The sequence below is a fragment of the Artemia sp. Qi Xiang Cuo genome, chromosome 20, assembly GCF_049724085.1.
Source record: "Artemia sp. Qi Xiang Cuo chromosome 20, ASM4972408v1, whole genome shotgun sequence".
NCBI lineage: Eukaryota > Metazoa > Arthropoda > Branchiopoda > Anostraca > Artemiidae > Artemia > Artemia sp. Qi Xiang Cuo.
In genome coordinates, this window is record NC_142813.1 from 28,075,898 (window position 1) to 28,097,221 (window position 21,324).

The 21,324-nt window shown below is 37.7% G+C and overlaps 1 protein-coding gene across 1 annotated transcript in view; it reads right to left on the bottom strand.

Moving 5' to 3' along the window:
- The window catches only part of LOC148940061 (uncharacterized), a 99,423-nt gene that overhangs the window by 14,249 nt on the left and 63,850 nt on the right, over positions 1 to 21,324 (bottom strand). The window contains exon 5 of the mRNA XM_089106201.1: positions 13,409 to 13,507. Coding sequence (XP_088962327.1) covers positions 13,409 to 13,507 — 99 coding nt within the window. The remainder of the gene's footprint in view (positions 1 to 13,408; positions 13,508 to 21,324) is intronic.

Consider the following 21,324-nt stretch of genomic DNA (forward strand, 5'->3'; position numbering starts at 1 on the left):
AAGAAAACTTATCAATTGCTTTATTCTTCGTCGTTTACAACATCAAAATAAGGCAGGGATGTTTGGTCTTTAATTTCCGATCAGACTGAACCCTTCATTGATCTTTCTCTATGCCAAGACCCAAGAGGACTTATAATTTCTTATAGGGGTTTGGGAAGATATTGCAGGGACTGAACAGGCTGACAAATTTTTTGTCTCTGATCAGTCCGAAACTTAAATCCCTTTTTCCCGGGTTAAAGAGACCCTAATATAAAATATATACTCAGGTGGAGTACGACCCAGTACTCCATCGTAGTTCAGTCTTTAACTAGTAATTAGAGAGTGAACTCCTATAATCAGATTGGTTTTTCAAGTTCAAAGGATTAAATTTGATATTGTTGTGGACTTTGCCATTGGGTAATTTGATGCAAGTGTAGACTTCTACATGTGGATTATAGCATTCATTGTGGTTGTCACTCAAGCAAAGCTTGATGAAGGAATAAAACGGCTTCAGGCGTCGCTGGATAAAACATTAGCAGAACAGAAGAGTTTTGTTGTCTCAATACTTGCCCTTCAAGACGAAGTTAGGCAAATATCGGCAGAAAATACGAATCTACGAGATGAATATAAAAAGCATGGAAATGATCTAAAGCAAGAAAAATTGCGGAACAACGATTTGGAGAGTAAGATTTGGACATCGAAGTGTGAGAAAGGAATTTGAATTTGATTGTTTATGGTCTGCCTGCTGAAAAGCATAATCAATAAGTGACTAGCAACGTAAAGTCTCTTCTATCGGACAAATTGCAAGTTACAGAGGACATTTCTCATACGAAGTGTTATCGCCTTACGAGAAATAGCAGTTCAAACATCAGTAGTAGGAGACTAGTGTTCGAGCGGCCCCTGTTTTTATATTGCTAGACACTGATCATAGCACTCAGGCGATTCTCAGTGAGGTGAATAAGTTGAAGGGTAGTAGAATTCGCATTTGCACTGATCTCCCACCCTAGCTAAGTTTTCGAAGGAATTAACTATTGTCTAAGGGAAAGGATATGCGTGATTCTGGTTTGGTTCATCTTATGCGTATTAAACAAAAAGGGAGCAAATTATTGCCCAAGTGCAAAAAGTCTCAGTCGTCGCAATGGGTTAAGATTGACTGGTTACGGTGATTAGTAGTGATATACCTTTGGTGAGATTATCTTATTACTTTAGTTTATGTAATATTTCTCTGTTCAAACAGGATCCTATTTTTTCTTGTGCAGTTTTTTCCCTCTGTAGCTTATTATGAATTTATTTTCTGTCTTTTTTTGTGTGTTTCTATTTATATGAAGTTCTTGAGCACAATAATTTTTTCTGTATCTGCATTTCATCTTACAATGAATATGTTCCATTTCTTTCTCTCGTTTCTATTTATTTTCAAGCAGTCTCTTTTTCTTTCATCATTATTTTCGAGTTCTCGCTCGTTCAGTTGTCTTTGCTATTTTTGCTACCTGTTTGCATTTTGCGAAAGTTTTTGCTGGTCCTGATCATAATTCTGATTTTTTATATTGGATAATAATTGTATTGGGGATAGATTGAGAGACCTCGAGTATAACCCTTCTGATTTTTCCATGCTCCAGAGCCAAGATAATTTTGTTAAAAATAAGATAAATGATGGTGGGCTAATCAATTTTTCAAAATGTAAACATAAGTTACCTTCGAAAATTTCTGATCTTCCCAGTACTTGTGTTGTGAGAACAGGACTTTTAAACTGTAGAGTTTTTTTTTTAAATCTCAGGATGATCTTGTCGATGTTGTTAATAAACTATCATGTAATGTCGTTAAATTCTGTGAGACTTTTCTTACCGACGCAACTCCTTAAGTTGTTTTTCCTGAATATCAGTTTACTTTTAAAAACTGATTGACAGGGCGCTAAGGTTGTTTAGCAGCACTAGTAAAAGAAAGTATCTCTTTTCGACGCCTTGCAAATCCAGAAGGTTCTATTGAGGAAATGCTTCTTGAAGTAAAGGTAATTGAAATTAGTCATAGAAAAAAAAAATAGTTTTTAGCGTAGTATACCGACCGCTTTCTTCTCCGGTCAAGTCTTTTCTATCTAAACTCCATGATTTATTGCACCATCTTCATTTTTAAAATCAAGATATTATGCTTTCGGGAGATTTCAATATTGACCTTCTAGAAGCTTCAAATGAATCTTCTATCGATTTCTTGTCTTCTTGATTTTCTGCTTATCTGCTTCCTACTTGCCTGATACCTACAAGAATATCACCTAGTTCTGCTTCTCTCATTGATAATATTTTTACATCTTTACCAATTCAAGCAAATTTTTTTGTTTTGAGGGATATATTGGATCATTTTATGCTGATTTCCGATTTGGCTTTTACTTATAAAATACTGCAGGTAAGTAAAAAACGTCAAGTACGGTTAATAAATAAAATAACATTAAAGCGCCTGAATGAAAGCCTTGGTCTGTTGGATTAGCAGGATTTTATATCCATGGAGGATAAAGATACGGCAACTGATACACTTTAAGAAAATTTAAATATCGCTTTGATTCTAGTTTCCCATTTGTTATGAATGAAATTTGCAAAGAAAATTTCCTATAAGGCCATGGGTAACATCTGGAATTTTAAGATCAGTAAAGAACAAAAATCATTTATTTAAAAAGCAGTTAAAGAATCCAACTGATTATAATATTAAAAATTTTCAAAAATAAATTAACCACATTGGTACGATTCTCCAAACAAAGGAAATATAAAGAGTCTTTTGAAGAAGCTAAAAATTCTCCTTGTAAAACGGGGTCTTTAATTCATTCTTTAATAAAACAAGAAAGAAATTCTAAGCGTCCTGAAGTTATTAGTTTGGAGGATGGATCGACTACTAATAAATTGGAGAAAGTGGCTGATAATTAGAATACTTATTTTGCTAATATATGAGAGAACCAGTTTGATGCACCAGTTTGATTCACGCAAAAAAAAACATTTTTCTTCGTACCTTCCATCTCCTCACAGTAATTCAATTTTTCTTTGGCCTATTTCCCAGTCTGAAATAACAAAAATAGTGTGTGATCTAAATCTAGGCAATTCAGCGGGAATAGACGGGTCTAGTTCTATAATTGTTAAAGAAATATTGTCTGCGGTAATTTTACCATTGCAGCATATAATTATTCTTCATCTAAAACTGGAGTTTTCCCCTCTGCTTTTAAAGGAGCGAGGATAATTCCCGTTCACAAAGGTGACTCGCCTGAAAACCCATCAAATTACCACCCTATTTCTATTTTGTCAGCTTTTTCTAAAATATTTGAGAAGGCAATTTATAAAAGGTTTTGCGATTTTCTTAAATCGTCTAATTTCCTCATAAATACCCAATTTGGTTTAAGGTTCGGATACAATACTGAAAACGCTATCCTTGCTCTCATCCAATATATTCATGAAAGGTTAGATAGCGGTGAAATTCCAGCAACAATATATTTAGATTTAAAAAAAAGCCTTTGGTACAATATCTTATTGTATTCTTTTTTTTAAATTGGATAAGTGTGGTGCGCGTGGACCGGTGGTGGTTCTAGTTAAATCTTATCTTAATAATCTTCGAAGGTTAGGGTACCTCAGGGCTCTGTCCTAGGTCCTCTGCCTTTTCTAATTTATATAAATGATCTTTACCGCGCTTTGGCAATCCAGTGTCTCAACGAACCTTTTGCTGATGATACGACAGTCTTACTTTCTGAAAGGAATGACGAGGAGTTGGGGGTGAAACTGGATACTGCATTTTCTAATGTTCTTGATTAGTGTTCATCGAATTTAATTGCTTTGAGTTTATCGAAAACTAATTTAATTAGTTTTCAGGTGGAAACGATAAACTATCTTGGACTTGTGATTGATGAAGGCTTATCTTTTAAAACGCACATTCAAAATCTACGCTTAAAGATTTCAAGGTGTGCTGGTTTGCTACGACGTTTAAAGCATTATTTGCTCTACTCTGCTTTATGAGCCATTTATTTTGCTCAGATTCAGTCTAATATTAATTATTGTTCTCTAGTATACTTATCATAGACAGCGCAATCGCGCTGCCTAGGCAGACAACGATGTTGGCACAATGTATTATTTATTATTATTTTTTTCTTTAGACCGGGGCACTTCGTACCGAAGGTGTTGTCGTAGAAACTTAGAAACTTCGAAAAGGGCTCATTCGATTGGAAATTGAAGTGGCTAGTGCCCTTTTTAATAGTTAAAAGTGATTGGAAGACAACTAACACTCCTTCCACACCCACCTTTTCCTAAAACAAATCCAATCAAAATTTTGAGATAGCCATTTTGTTCGGCATAGTTGATTTCTAGATAGACATTAAGTTTTTGAGGAGGACACTCCCCCATAGTCCTCAGGGCAAGGGTTGTAAGTATGCCCCGGGGGCATATAAGATTTTTATAGAAAGCGTTGTCGTAGAAACATCAAAAAAGGCCCATTCGATTGAAAATTCAAAGGGCTAGTGCCCTTTTTAATAGTCGAAAGTGATTTGAAGGCAACTAACACCCCTTCCACGCTTACCATTTAACCAAACACATTCAATCAAAATTTTCAGATAGCCATTTTGTTCAACGTAGTTAAAAATTCTGGAAATTAGGTCTTTGTGGACGATATCCCCATCAGAGCCCTCAGAGCAAGGGTTATAAGTTATACCCTGGGGGCATGTAAGGTTTTTATAGAATGCTTTGTCCTAGAAACTCAAAAAAGGGTGCATTCGATTGGAAATTCAAACGGCTAGAGCCCTTTTTAATAGTAGAAAGTGATTGGAGAGCAACTAATCCCCCTCTCATGCCACCTTTTCCCTAAACATATGCAATTAAAATTTTTAGATAACCATTTTGTTCAACGTAGTTGAAAGTTTTGGAAATTAATTCTTAAATGATGACAACCCCTCTCCCCCCACAGCCCTCAGGGCAAGGGTTGTAAGTTATGCCCTGGGGGTATATTAGCTTTTTATAGAAAGTATTGCCGTAGAAACTGCAAAAAGGGATCATCCCATCGAAAATTTAAATGGCTAGAGGCCTTTTTAATGATCAAAAGTAATAGGAGGGCAACTAACCCCCCTCTCACGCCCACCATTTACCCAAACACATACAATCAAAATTTTGAGATAGCCATTTTTTTCAACGTAGTTAAAAGTTCTAGAAATTATGTTTTTGAGGATGACAACCCCTCAGAGCCCTTAAGACAAGGGTTTTAAGTTATGCCCTGGGAGCATATTAGGTTCTTATGGAAAGTATTGCCGTAGAAACTTCAAAAAGGGATCATCCCATTGGAAATTTAAATGGCTAGTGGCCTTTTTAATGATCAAAAGTAATTGGAGGGCAACTAACCCCCCTCTCACGCCCACCATTTCCCCAAACACATCCGATAAAAATTCAAAGATATTCATTTTTTTCAACATAGTTGAAAGTTCTAAAAATTAGGTCTTTGAGGATGACAACCCCCCCAGCTCTCAAGGAAGGGGTTATAAGTTATGCCCAGGGGGCATATAAGGTTTTCATAGAAAGCTTTGTCGTAGAAACTTCAAAAGGGACTCATTCAATTGAAAATTGAAATGGCTAGTCGAAAGTTATTGGAAGGCAACTAACACCCCTTCCACGCCCACCGTTTATTCGAACACGTTCAATCAAAATTTTCAAATAGTTATTTTGTTCGGCGTAGTTGATTTCTAGATAGAAATTATGTTTTTGAGGAGGAAACTCCCCCATAGTCCTTAGGGCAAGGGTTGTAAATTATGCCCTGGGGGCATAAAAGATTTTTATAGAAAGAGTTGTTGTAGAAACTTCAAAGGGGGCTCATTCGATTGGAAATTGAAATGGCTAGTGCCCGTTTTAATAGTCGAAAGTTATTGGAAGGCAACTAACACCCCTTCGACGTTCACCATTTATCCAAACACATCCAATCAAAATTTTGAGATAGCCATTTTCTTCAACGTAGTTGAAAGTTCTTGAAATTAGGTCTTTGAGGATGATAACCCCCCTCAGAGCCCTCAGGGCAAGGGTTCTAAGTTATACCCTGGGGGTATATAAGGTTTTTATTGAAAGCTTTGTCGAAGAAACTCGAAAAACGGCGCATTCAATTGGAAATTCAAAGGACTAGTGTTCTTTTTAATAGTCGAAAGTGATTGGTGGGCAACTACCCCCCCCCCCCCTCTCACGCCCATCTTTTCCCTAAACACATATAATCAAAATTTTTAGATAGCCATTGTGTTCAACGTAATTTAAAGTTTTAGAATGTAGTTCTTTAATGATAACACCACCCCCCCTCAGGGCAAGGGTTGTAAGTGGTGCCCTGGGGGCATATTAGGTTTTTGTAGAAAGTGTTACCGTAGAAACTTCAAAAAACGCTCATTCCATTGGAAATTGAAATGGTTAGTGGCCATTTTAATAGTCGAATGCAATTGGAGGGTAACTAAACCCCCTCTCACGCCAACCATTTTCCCAAACACATACAATAAAATTTTGCCATTTTTTCCAACGTAGTTGAAAGTTCTGGAAATTATGTCTTTGAGGATGACAACCCCCTCAGAGCCCTCAGGGCAAGGGTTGTAAGTTATGACTTACTTGACTTAAGGTTCTTGCTGCATCGGGGGCGGCGTAGAGAGCGTCGCAACTCTGCTCCACCTGGCTGACCGGTCTACTGCTATTTGTGTGGCCTCGTCCACAGCAATGTTAGCCAACTCCAGGAATTTCTTGAGTCTACTTTCCGCCTCGTCTGAGGTCTGCCCCTCCGCGAGACCAGCCATGAGCTTTAGCGTCAAAATCGTAGAATATTCGGGATGGGGTTGTCGTCGGCATACGCAGGAGGTGTCCGAACCATCTGAGAGTACGCTGCGCTGTTTGGACGGATAATGGCACTTGAGAGATGAGTGCGAGCAACCTTGCGTTGCTTACGAAATCGTCCCATAGGAGTCCCTCAATCCGACGGAGCTGTTTCGTCTGGCAGACTTCTAACATGCTGAGGACTGTTGATTTGAGAGGCCATGTTTCCGCTGCACAGAGGAGGACCGAGCTTACGGATGCATTATAAATTCGTATCTTCGTGCGCCTCGATATATGCGGCATTCTCCAGATATTGTTGACCCTTACGACGATAGACGAGGCTTTTGAAATTCGGCTGCACACCTCTTCCTCTATAGAGCCGTCATTAGACAGCACAGAACCAATATAAGTGAATTTTTTACAACCTCAACAGAAGCTCCGCAAACACTTATGTTCTCAGGCGGCGATACTGGGCTTGGGGGCTCAATTGCCATTATCTTCGTTTTAAGCCAGTTATTTTCAGCCCCACTTTTGCTGCCTCTTCCTGCAGGACTTCCAGAGCGTCAATCAACTGGTTGATCGAGTCAGCAACGAGCCAAGATCATATACGAAGTCAGCGTCCGTCAGAACGCAATATCCAAACTGCAGACCAAAGGGCATGCAATTTGTTGTTCGTATCATGACATTGTCTATCACGCAATTGAACAGTTCCGGGGCGGCGGCACACCCTTGGCGTACACTGGTTTTGATACCAAATGTCACGCTCCGTTTGCCGTTGACTTGGACGCAGCTCACAGTCTCTTCGTAAAGCTTTTCAAAAAACTTGCAGTATTCATCTGGTAAAACAGTTGATCGAAGTATCAACCACAGCGATTTGCGATCCACCGAGTCAAACGCAGACTTGAAGTCCACAAAGGCTTCATATGCTTTCCTTCTGAATTCCTTTAGTCTTCTCAATTAACTGGCGCATGGTAAAGATTTGTTCGACAGTGGATCTTCCGGGCATAAGCCCCACCTGCTGGACTCTCCTCTTTATTCTGAGGATGCTCGTGCATCTATCCAGCAGGGTCATAGCAAAGAGCTTTCCAGGTACTGAGAGTAGCGTTATGCCTCTGTAGTTCAAACAGATGCTCTTGCTCCCCTTTCTCTTCCATAAGGGCTAGGTTATACCAGCTCACTAGTCCTTCGGGATCCATTCCGTGCGTCAAACCACAGAAAATAGCATGTGGAGCCAAAGTAGCATTGCTGGTCCGGCAAACTTCAGGAGCCACAGCAGATATTCCACATACACCTGCCGCTTTGTTGTTCTTCAAACTTTTTACTGTTGTGTAGATTTCTGATGACGTGAAAGGAGTTTCTGTGTCACTTATCAGCAGTTACTGGGTGCTGGCGGCTAGGCTGATAAGTTTCTGGTCAGTCTGCGCTACGGCTACGGCATTTAGGAGGCCTGAGAAGTGGTCTTTCCATCGACTGACCTAGGCAGCTTCGTCACTGAGTGACTGACCATCCACAGAGAAAACAGATGCAACCAAGGGGGCTATGTCGCCTGTTAGATCACGGAGACGCTTATAGAGACAGCCAACGTCTTCTTGACTGCGCCCTCTAGCTCATGTGCCTTCCTTTCCACAAACAGCTTCTTGTCTCACTGTATCAGTTTGTTGCGGACACCATTAAGGCTTCTATAGGTTTGCATCTCAACGCGCTTTTTCTGTCCAACATTTGCTGTTACTGATTTCTGGACATTAATTTTGAACGAGAGCCATGCGTTCTCACAACTTTCAAATGGCAGGAGTGCGTCGAAGTGTCTCGAAACATCAATGGTATATTTCGGCCATATCTTCTGATCGCAGAGGCGAGAGATGTCGAACTGAACTGGTCTTGGTTCTGAGCGCTGGGCTTTGAGCCTTAGTCCCTTGTTAGTGACGACGAGGCGATGGTCAGTGTTGCCAATCTCAGCTGCCCTATACGTCGTGCAGTTACTGATTGAAGACCTCCATCTCTGTGACACGATGATGTAGTTGATCATTATTTTTGGTATGGCCATCGTTGCTGTATCATGTGAATTTGTGAATGTTCTTCCTTGCAAACATGGTATTCGTAATCACAAGGTTGTGCATGCTGCAGAGTTGTAGAAGCCTTAGACCATTGTCATTTAGGGAATCCAGAGTAACTGGTCCAATGACTTGTCGCCATAAGTTGTGGTTGTCACTCACAGTTGCATTAAGGTCATCCAGGAGAATGACAATATCGTGAGGGGATATCTTAGACAATTCATTCGTCAGGACAGAGTAGAAAGTGTCTTTTGTTTCAGTGTCGGCTTCGTTTCTCTGGTGGTTGTCTGGCCAGACCAGCGAAGGTGGTTTCCCTCATCTATGGGATCATTTCCATTCCCGACTAGGTGGGTCTCTGTTATTCCAGCAATAGAGATGCGGAATCGCTTCAGTACCGTCGTCAGAAACGTCCTAGCTCCGGGAAAATTTAATGTCAATACATTCCAGGTGGCAATTCGGAGGTCACCTTGGTCAAGAAGATTCAAACGCTGGTAATTTCTCAGTCCAGGGGCAAGCAAGGGTCGTGATGGAATAAAAGAAGGTTGGTGGCAGTTGCTAAGCTTTGCGTTGCAATAAGTCTTGGGTGGAGGGATGAAAGCTCAACCGAACCTAGGCTTGGATTATGATTAGGGCCAGGATTTACCTGGATACTGAGAATCCTGGGATGGGCTCCACCCATCTCATGAGGTTGAGGCCACCCTGATCGGAGCATTTAGTTAGGGGAAACCCCGTATCCAGAGGTAAGTGGTCAGAAGACATGGTCAGCATCATTCCGGACGAGCTCCATTCACGTCAAGGTGAATGGAGCTTACCCTTCGCAGATGAGGTTTTTATAGAAAGCGTTCTCGTAAAACTTCAAAAAGGGTTCATTCGACTGAAAATTGAAAGGGCTAGTGCCCTTCTTAAGTGTTGAAAGAAATTGGAGGGCAGCTAACCCCCATCTCATGCCCACCATTTCCCCAAGCACATCCAATCAAAATTATAAGATATTCATTTTGTTCAACGTAGTTAAAAGTTCTATAAATTCGATCTTTTATGGTGACATCCCCCTCAGAGCCCTCAGGCAAGGATTCTAAGTTATACCCAGAGGGGATATAAGGTTTTATAGAAAGCGTTGTCGTAAGAACTTCAAAAGGGGATCATTCAATTGGAAATTGGTAGGACTAGTGGCCTTTTCAATAGTCGAAATGGAATGGAGAGCAACTAACCCCCCACTCATGCCCACCATTTCCCCAAACACATTCAATTAAAATTTTGAGATAGGCATTTTGTTCAACAAAGTTGGAAGTTTTAAAAATTATGATTTTGAGGATGACATACCCCCCAAACCCTTCATGGAAAGGGTTGTAAGTTATGCCCTGGGGGCGTATAAGGTTTTTTCTAGAAAGTGTTTTCGTAGAGATTTCAAAAAGGGCTCATTCGGTTGGAAATTGAAAGGGCTAGTGCCCTTTTTAATAGTCAAAAGTGGTTGGAAGGCAACTAGCCTTCTCTTAAGCTCACCACTTCCCCAAACACATCGAATCAAAATTTTGAGAGAGCCATTTTGTTCAACGTAGATGAAAGTTCCAGAAATTTGGTCTTTGAGGATGACACTCCCCCTAGAGCCCTCAAGGCTAAGGTTGTAAGTTATGCCCTGGGTGCATATAAGGTTTTTTTATAGAAAATGTTGTCGTAGAAACATCAAAAAAGGTTCATTCAATTGGAAATTGAAAGGGCTAGTGCCCTTTTAATAGTCGAAAGTGATTAGAGGGCAACCAGCCCCCTCTCAAGCTACCCATTTCCCCAAACACATCCAATTAAAATTTTGAGATATTAATTTTGTTAAATGTAGTTGAAAGTTCTGAAAATTATGTCTTCGAGGAAGACAACCCTCCCCTCACAGCCCTCAGGGAAAGGGTTATAAGTTATGGCCTGTTGGCATATAAGGTTTTCATAGAAAGCGTTGTCGTAGAAACTTCAAAAAGGGCTCATTTGATTGGAAATTCGAAGGGCTAGTGCCCTATTCAATAGTCAAAAGTGATCGGTAGGCAACTAACACCCCTTCCGCGCCAACAATTTATCTAGACACATACAGTCAAAAATTATTAAATAGACATTTGGTTCAAAGTAGTTGGAAGTTCTCTAAATTAGGTCTTTGAGGATGATTACCCCCTCAGAGTCCTCAGGGCAAGGGTTATAAGCTATACCCTGGGGGTACATAAGGTTTTTATTGAAAGCTTTGTCGTAAAAACTTGGAAAACGGCGCATTTGACTGGAAATTCAAAGGACTAGTGCCCTTTTTAATATTGCAAAGTGATTGGAGGGCAACTAACTCCCTCACTCATGCCCACCTTTTCCCTATACACATACAATCCAAATTCTTAGATAGCCATTTTTTTCAACGTAGTTTATAGTTTTGGAAATTAGGTCTTTAATGATGACAACCCCCCCCCCTCACAGCCCTCAGGGGAAGTGTTGTAAGTTATGCCCTGGGGCCATATTAGGTGTTATAGAAAGTATTGCCGTAGAAACTTCAAAAAGGGCTCATTTCATTGGGAATTGAAATGGCTCGTGGTCTTTTTAATACTCGAAAGTAACTGGATGGCAACAAACCCCCCTCTCACGCCCATCATTTTTCAAACCACATACAAGCAAAATTTTCAGATAACTATTTTGTTCAACGTAGTTGAAAGTTCTGTAAATTATGTCTTTGAGGATGACAACCCCCCAGAGCCCTCAGGGCAAGGGTTGTAATTTATGCCCTGGGGGTATATGAGGTTTTTATAGAAAGCGTTGTCATAAAAATTCAAAAAGGGCTCATTCGATTGAAAATTGAAAGGGGTAGTGCCCTTTTCAAGAGTTGAAAGTAATTGGAGGGCAACTATCCTTTGAGATAATTTTGAAAATTCTGAGATATTCGTTTTGTTCAACGTAGTTAAAAGTTCTGGAAATTTGGTCTTTTAGGATGACAACCCCCTCAGAGCCCTCAGGGTAAGGGTTGTAAGTTATACCCCGGGGGCGTATATTAAACTGACAATGCACATTTTTTCAGTAAATTCATTTGAATATTTTCAGTGAAGTACAAATAATATTTCGGATTATAAAAATCATAGGGTTTAGAATCCTACTGAAATTAATTTCAGCTCGTTTTGAGTTTGACTTATTTTAATTTCTGTTTTGTTTTGTTTTTGTTTTTTTGGTTTCATTTATTTATTGATACTGATTTGCGGAAGTTGTATGCTTGGTAGATTATTTGATTCTATTTAAGTTCATTATTGGTTTAATGGAGTTCTTTACTTCTTTTTGAAAAACTTATTTTGTGCAAAAAGTTTTTTTGGTCAATCTACATTAAAAGCCATATTAAACCAATACAGTTTTTACAAAATAAAGCCCTAAGAATCCTGAAACTTTTTATTGCATCACTTGATGCACTTCCAAACAAGTCTTCTACAGCATCTTTATATGCTTATCTAGATATGCTTCCAGTTTCTCAACAATTTACTTTTCGAGCAATTCTTTTTATATTCAATTATGACATTAAGTAGTTACCGCCATATTACCTCAATCAAAGTTTGTTCTCCCAATTACAAGATTTATAATATTATAACACTCGACAAAAAGGCGTATCTACATTGACAAGTATAGTGCTGAGAGATCTAAATTCACTCCGTTTGTGTCAATAGCCCGGTGCTGGGATGCTCACAAGGATCTTATTGATAAATTTTCTTCTATCTGATTAATAAAAAGGAATCTTAAATTTCATTTAGTTCAAGATTATCTTTAATTTAGTGTCTAATTAATAAGATAAAGTTATTTGTACGGTTTGTTGCTCTGGGTGAATGTGGGCCTCTTGGCTACCTACTATTATTAATTTATATTTAATAATATTGAAGTTGTTTATATTTATTTATAAATCCTTGGCTAGCTGCTACTTTTATATTACTGTCGTGTTATTTTATCTTTGCCGTCGTCTTTACCTTTGTACTTTAGTGTTATTTGTTATTTTATCTTTGTCTAGGCCTAGATTTTCGAGCTTGTCTTCCCGTCAGGCTATGTCAAATATATACATATATGTGTGAATAATAAAATTATTAGACTTGAACTTGAACCCTCCAACCAAAATAATGGCTCATAAAAGTGTAAAAAAAAAACTCAGATCGATTTGAAAATAAACCCTTAATTTTACACCCTTTAATTTTTGCCTAGGGGAAAAAAACAGGTCACCCAGTAATGAGGCGCAGTAATAAGTGCTAGAGCTGCAGCAGCATTTAAATTGTCTCCTAGATTCTTGTCTTTTTGAAGAAACAAAACTAAAACTACCGGCTCTTTGAAAATGAAAGCATCATTTAAAAAAAACACTTTAAAAATAAATATCTCAAATAAAAAACTTAAACAGTAGAATTCAAGAAAATACGAAATTACTTCGCTAAATAGATTCATGTTAATTCAAGAACTTAAGATATTATTGATTTTCATATTAGTAATGAATCATTTTCTAGATTTAACAAGCATAGATAACGCAGGCAAAATAAAGAATTTTGTTTGCATAAAGATACTGATAATAATAATAATTTATTTTTCCAATAACAGGAAGTGTTGGTGAAAAGTGACATCGATTACCTGAATAACAAAATTCAATGACGAGGATGACACTTCCAGTGTGCCTGATTCTGTGTGTAATGTTCTTACAGGGTTATGAGTCACTAGTTGGCGGCTTGCCTATAATAGATTAAAGTTGTCAGAAGTGTAATACATGCAAGCCACAAATGTAATGCAGCAACAAATTTGACGGCGTCCATAGTAAAATTGATTTTTCGGTACCTCTAAAGTTATTCAATATTCTAAAGAGACTTACGGATCATTTATCTTGATCGTGTGGAATTTTTACAATTCTAATGTTGACATTTTCCAGCATTCCTTTGTTTTTTAGAAGTTTCGTGTAATTTTTACAACTAAGATTGTGATATTGAAACGCAATTTATTTACTTGAAAAATGCCTACGTGATTTTGTGGTAACATCACCTTCTATCAGTTTCAGTTCCTTACGTTACAAAAATGTCCTTGTGCAACAACAAATACAACCTTAGAGTAGAGAGCTATCTTATACTCGTGTCACGCACCCCTGCTGCCACCTACAACTTTTTTTAACACCATATATTGGCACGAGAACATGACCACGTGGTTTATGGTTTTTGTCAGTGAGAATTTGAAAAACATGAACTTTGTCAATTTTATGGATGTTTTCATGGATGGTTATGTGTGTGTTGGTCGATTTATTTGATGTTTTTCATGGATGTTTAATGGTTTTTGTCAGTGAGAATTTGAAAAACAGGGACTTTGTCACATTTATGGATGTCAACATAAATTCATGTCTGTTTAATGGTTTTTCTCACTGAGAATGAAAAAACAGTAAGTATCTCAATTTAAAAAAAAGGACTTTTGTCACATTTATGTATGTTTTCTTGGGTGTTTATGTGTGTGGGTCAATTTATTTGATGTTTCTCATTGATGTTTAATGGTTTTTGTCAGTGAGAATTTGAAAAACAGGGAGTTTGTCACATTTATGTATGTCAACAGCAATTCATGTCTGTTTTATGGTTTTCTCACTGAGAATGGAAAAACAGGAATTTGCCAAATGTTATGACTTTCCTGGAAACAGTTAGATCACGTGTTTCCTTCTCAGCCAATCAACGAGTCAGATACATCTCCCTTCTCAGCCACTCAGATGCCTGATTACAGATTAGCGGCGGGGGGAATATAAGGAACGGGTTTTTTTTTATATAGTTTTATTAGTCTGTGAATAGAATTCAAAGGAGTGAGAAGAACAGTTTGACTTTACTCATTTTGGATATATATTTGTGTTGATGACGATGAGTGGAATGTTTACCCTATTAGAAGTTGATAGTGGAGTTGATGATAATAATACAAGAGCATCAAACATTGCGGTGGAAATCACGAAAGGTTCACGGCTTTGTCTGGAATGGGGTGAAGTATATGCAAGATATGTGATATCCTTGAGCAAATTTAAAATGGAAGATCAATTATGTTTCGCCGCTAAAGTTGATATAGCACATGTGAATAGACTTCAATGTGCTTTAAGTGCATTGGTGAAACATATTGAAGACAATAAACAGTATCGGTAATTGTACATGCTCTGTATTATTGATGTTGTTGTTATAATTATTCAATAAAATTGTTTCGAAATCGAAAATGTTCTATTTCTTTTCTGACCAGAACTATTGAATCTTGCTCAGTCTACAGTCAGCAGTCAGAGTGAAAGGATTGAAAAATGACAAAATTTGAGAAAGAGAGACTTAGATCAAATCTAGTGTTTATGAAAAAACATTTGATTTTGGATGATGATTTTCTCGAGTTATCTCTTCAACACAGGATATTCTCATGTCAGGGAACATTTGACAATATAATGAGGACTGATTCCCCCCCATTGGACTATTGTATGAAGCTTTTAAAATGTGATTCAAATGATTATAGTCAATTTATTGATATATTAATTGGAACAAAGCAGAATCATATTGTGGATATACTTTTGAAAACATTGCCAATGGATTCAATGTAGATGACTCCCCCATCATTCGAAGGAGGTAACGTCACAGAGCTACTCCTCTCCCACCATTCCCCTCCACCCTGAATTTATCGAGTGAAGAGGATCAGTTTCGTGTTAGCTGTGAGTGAGTTGACATCTGAAACCGAAAAATGTTCTATATATTTCCATTGTGCATGTACACTCTTGGCAGTTGGAATCAATGTGAGCCTTGTACAATTATTGATGGCTATAGTGAAAAGTGTAAATTATTTAATCCATGTAAATTACATAGAGGCTATTCAGTACAAATTAAAGGATGTAATTCATGTCTTGAGGAGGTGTGTGATTCTCACCCTAGAGGGCACCTGTGCTCCAATTGTCACAATGATAAATGTAATCAGTGGGAGAATACTTACCCCGCTATGATTGGAAAGAATCCTAAACGTGATTTTAGTTTATTTCTACGAGATTGGTATCGTCGTGGATTTAAATTATTCTGGGAAGAGGAATCTGGTCTACGATTCAACTGTTGGAATAACAAGTCAATTTGGTTTCTACGTCATCGCTGTGACGACACCACCAACTATGACTATAAACCAAGTGATTTTTATTTGGCAGTTACCGAATGTGATTCACCATTTGAAAACACTGTTTGTGATATTGCTTCAAATAGACAGATTGAAACTCGTGAATTTCCTAATATGAATGTAAATAGTATCATTGACTATACAAAGAGATATGACAAGAGTGAAGTTACATTGTACTGTAGAAAATGTGACCCTGACTTTGCAGTCAATCAAGATCAATATACAGTGAATCCAAATGATTTACCAACATTAGTGGTTCACGACAGTTGCCTATACATCAAAGATGAAGAAATCTAAAGTGAAGATTTAAAGACAATGTTGTATATATACGCATTTTATTAATAAACAAATTCACAAACATTTTTTAAGCACTTTACTCTTAGGGCACTGAAATCAATACTGTATAAGTCTGAGAGGATATTTTCCACTAGAAAGTCGTTCAGACTGGGATTGTCACTATAAATGTGGAGAAACTGCTTGTAAGTATAGCCACGACATCGGAACACACAATATATTAGTGCATGGACGCCACAGCTTTTAGTCGTTAGATCCTGCACCCTCTTCCGATTTTGAATAATAGTTTTCCGACTGCTCTCAATATAGTTGCTGATGTGAGGTGTGTAGAATGTATAGGTTAGGCCAAGAGGATCAAAAAATTCGATATTCTTCATTGTTTGATAGATGCACAGCCAATGACCCGTCAGCAGCGTCGATTGACGGATATTAACACGAAACTCTGTAGGGCTCACGCTTTGAATTTTTCATATAATGTATGTGTTCAGAAAATGTTATTTTTCCGTGGGCAGGGCGCTATTCCTTTTAAAAACATTCATTAATTGACTGGTCGTCATTGCGAAAAGTCTAATATAACAATGCCTTCGAGGGTGATTTCCCAATAGGTTTCATCTTGGTTTATTGAGACTAGGGCAATACTCTCAGCCAATGGGACGGCAAATGTACACTCTAAACGCACACTCCCCTTACGTACTAGACTCATATCCTGTGTACCCAACAAATCCAGTACAATGATACCATGTGTTTTAGCAAACATATCTTCGGTTATACCATTTTCAAATAGTTGCGAGTCATGATCTAGGGTTTGCATGGTCAACTCATACAATGTTCTATAGGATTTATCAAAAGATAGATTGTAGAGTGGGATGCCGTTTACTTTACACACAAGAGATGAAAGTCCAAACATTTCGAATTTATGCGGACATTCTGTCCATGATCCTATTGCACTGGCGCTTTTTAAAAATGCCAATGCCAATTTAGACGGAATTTCACCAATGCTAAAGGATGAGTCGGTGAAGGTGCGTGAGCCCACGGCAATATGACGTTGATTGGTGATTGTATGAGGAACAAGTAGTTTAATATTGTTGCCATTGGCTCTCAGTTTTTCCACGGCCAAAGCAACAGAACTCATAACCTGCTGTTTGCGTACATGTAGTATTGCCGAGGTGAGGGAGAGACTTGCATCAGGATTGGCAGCAAGTTCTTTTCTTAAAATGAAATTGGATGGTGTGAGCGTCATTTTTATATCCACTTTAACATTGGGCGGGAGTCATTGGGGTATATTAAATATTTCATGATATATTTTTCCGAATAGATGTAATTCCCTAGTTGTAGCATATTTAAGTGCATCTGTACTATCAGTATTAGTAATGTATTCATATCCATTGGAGGCGCCTCTCAATTCCTTGTATGACTTGGGTGTCATCAGCATGAATTGCATATAGCTTGTATAGTCAACTCAATAATACAGAGCATGTACAATCAGCGATACTGTTTATTGTCTTCAATATGTTTCACCAATGCACTTAAAGCACATTGAAGTCTATTCACATGTGCTATATCAACTTTAGCGGCGAAACATAATTGATCCTCCATTTTAAATTTGCTCAAGCATATCACATATCTTGCATATACTGCATCCCATTCCAGACAAAGCCGCGATCCTTTCGTGATTTCCACCGCAATGTTTGATGCTCTTGTATTATTATCATCAACTCCACTATCAACTTCTAATAGGGTAAACATTCCACTCATCGCCATCAACACAAATATATATCCAAAATGAGTAAAGTCAAACTGTTCTTCTCACTCCTTTGAATTCTATTCACAGACTAATAAAACTATATCCAAAAAAAACCCGTTCCTTATAGTCCCACCACCGCTAATATGTAAGCACGTCTCTGATTGGCTGAGAAGGGAGATGTATCCGACTCGCTGATTGGCTGAGAAGGAAACACGTGATCTATCTGTTTCCGGGAAAGTCATAACATTTGGCAAATTCCCTGTTTTTTCATTCTCAGTGAGAAAACCATAAAACAGACATGAATTTCTGTTGACATCCATAAATGTGAAAAAGTCCCTGTTTTTCAAATTCTCACTGACAAAAACAATTAAACATCAATGAGAAACATAAAATAACTTGACCCACACACATAACCACACAAGAAAACATACATAAATGTGACAAAATTCCTGTTTTTTCAAGTGAGAAAATTCATGTTTTTTCATTCTCACTGAGAAAACAATTAAACAGACATGAATTGCTGTTGACATCCAAAAATGTGACAAAGTCCCTGTTTTTCAAATTCTCACTGACAAAAACCATTAAACATCCATGAAAAACATCAAATAAATCGACCAACACACACATAACCATCCATGTCAGGTTGACATCCGAGACCTATACAGTATTGATTTCAGTGCCCTAAGAGTAAAGTGCTTAAAAAATGTTTGTGAATTTGTTTATTAATAAAATGCGTATATATACAACATTGTCTTTAAATCTTCACTTTAGATTTCTTCATCTTCGAGGTATAGGCAACTGTCGTGAACCACTAATGCTGGTAAATCATTTGGATTCACTGTATATTGATCTTGATTGACTGCAAAGTCAGGGTCACATTTTCTACAGTACAATGCAACTTCACTCTTGTCATATCTCTTTGTATAGTAAATGATACTATTTACATTCATATTATGAAATTCACGAGTTTCAATCTGTATATTTGAAGCAATATCACATACATTGATGTCAAGTGTTGAATCACAGTCCGTCACATACAAATAAAAATTACATTTTTTATAGCCCGTGCATTTGGTTATAACACAGCGTTGAAGTAGACACCAGATTGTAATGTTAGTAAAAAAGATGACTAGTAGAAAAGATTCCTCTTCACATACTACTTTACATCCACGGCGATACCAATCTCGGAGAAATAAACTAAAATCTCATTTGGGATTTTTTCCTATCAGAGCGGGGTAAGTATTCTCCCACTGATCACATTTATCGTTGTGACAATTGGAGCAAAGGTGTCCTCTAGGATGAGAGTCACACACATCTTCTAAACATGAAGTACATCCTGTAATTTGTACTGCATAGCCTCTATGTAATTTACAAGGATTACATAATTTACACTTTTCACTATAGCCATCAATAATTGTACAATTCTCACATTGATTCCAACTGCCAAGAGTGTACATGCACAATGGACATATATAGAAAATTTTTCGGTTTCCGATGTCAACTCACCCACAGCTAAAATGAAACTGATCCTCTTCGCTCGATAAATTCAGGGTGGAGGGGCATGGTGGGAGAGAGGAGTAGCTCTCTGACGTTACCTCTTTCGAATGATGGTGGAGCCATCTACATTGAATCCATTGGCAATGTTTTCAAATGTATATCCACAATATGATTCTGCTTTGTTCCAATTAATATATCAATAAATTGACTATATGCATTTGATTCGCATTTTAAAAGCTTCATACAATAGTCCAATGGGGGGAGAATCACTCCTCATTATATTGTCAATTGTCCCTCGACAATAGAATATCCTGTGTTGAAGAGATAACTCGTGAAAATCATCATCCAAAATCAAATGTTTTTCCATAAACACTAGATTTGATCTAATTCTCTCTTTCTAAAATTTATTCATTTTTCAGTCCTTTCACTCTGACTGCTGACTCTAGACTGACAATGATTCGTTAGCCCTAACCAGAAAAGAAAGGTAACATTTTCTATTTCGAAACAATTTTATTGAATAATTACAACAACATCAATAATACATAGCATGTACACTCATCGATACTGTTTATTGTCTTCAATATGTTTCACCAATTCACTTAAAGCACATTGAAGTCTATTCACATGTGCTATATCAACTTTTGCGGCGAAACATAATTGATCCTCCATTTTAAATTTGCTCAATGATATCACATATCTTACATATACTGCATGCCATTCCAGACAAAGCCGTGATCCTTTCGTGATTTCCACCGCAATGTTTGGTGCTCTTGTATTATTATCATCAACTCCACTATCAACTTCTAATAGGGTAAACATTCCACTCATCGCCATCGTCAACACAAATATATATCCAAAATGATTAAAGTCAAAACTGTTCTTCTCACTCCTTTTAATTCTATTCACAGACTAATAAAACTATATAAAAAAAAACCCGTTCCTTATATTCCAACCACCGCTAATATGTAAGCACGCCTCTGATTGGCTGAGACGGGGTATGTAACCGACTCGTTGATTGGCTGAGAAGGACACACGTGATCTAACTGTTTCCGGGAAAGTCATTACATTTGGCAAATTCCTGTTTTTCCATTCTCACTGAGAAAACCATAAAACAGACATGAATTGCTGTTGACATACATAAATGTTACAAAGTCACTGTTTTTCAAATTATCACTGACAAAAACCATTAAACATCCATGAAAAACATCAAATAAATCGACCAACACACATAACCATCCATGAAAACATACATAAATGCGACAAAATTCCTGATTTCCAAGTGAGAAAATTACTGTTTTTTCATTATCACTGAGAAAAACCATTAAACAGACATGAATTGCTGTTGACATCCATAAATGTGAGAAAGTTCCTGTTTTTCAAATTCTCACTGACAAAAACCATTAAAAATCCATGAAAAACATCAAATAAATCGACCCACACACATAACAATCCAAGAAAACATACATAAAATAGACAAAAGTCCTGTTTTTTCAAATTCTCATTGACAAAAACCATAAACCACGTGGGTCTCGTGTTAATATATGGTGTTAAAAAAAGTTGTAGGTGGCAGCAGGGGTGGGTGACACGAGTATAAGATAGCTCTCTACTCCTTAGCTGTTCCGACCACGTCCTGTCTCTATCCAAATTGAATATGTGGACCTGTCCTTAACTCACGGATATAAGCAACAGTATTAGGTGTAATTTTTCACGGTGTGCGTGTACCTGAACCACCGTATAACTGAACCACAAGCAACTGAACCTCTGTAACTGAGCCCTCGTACAATTGAACCCTCGTGTAACTGAATCATCGGGCAACTGAACCCCATTTAACTAAACCCCCGTGTAACTAAATCCCCGTGCAGCTCAACCC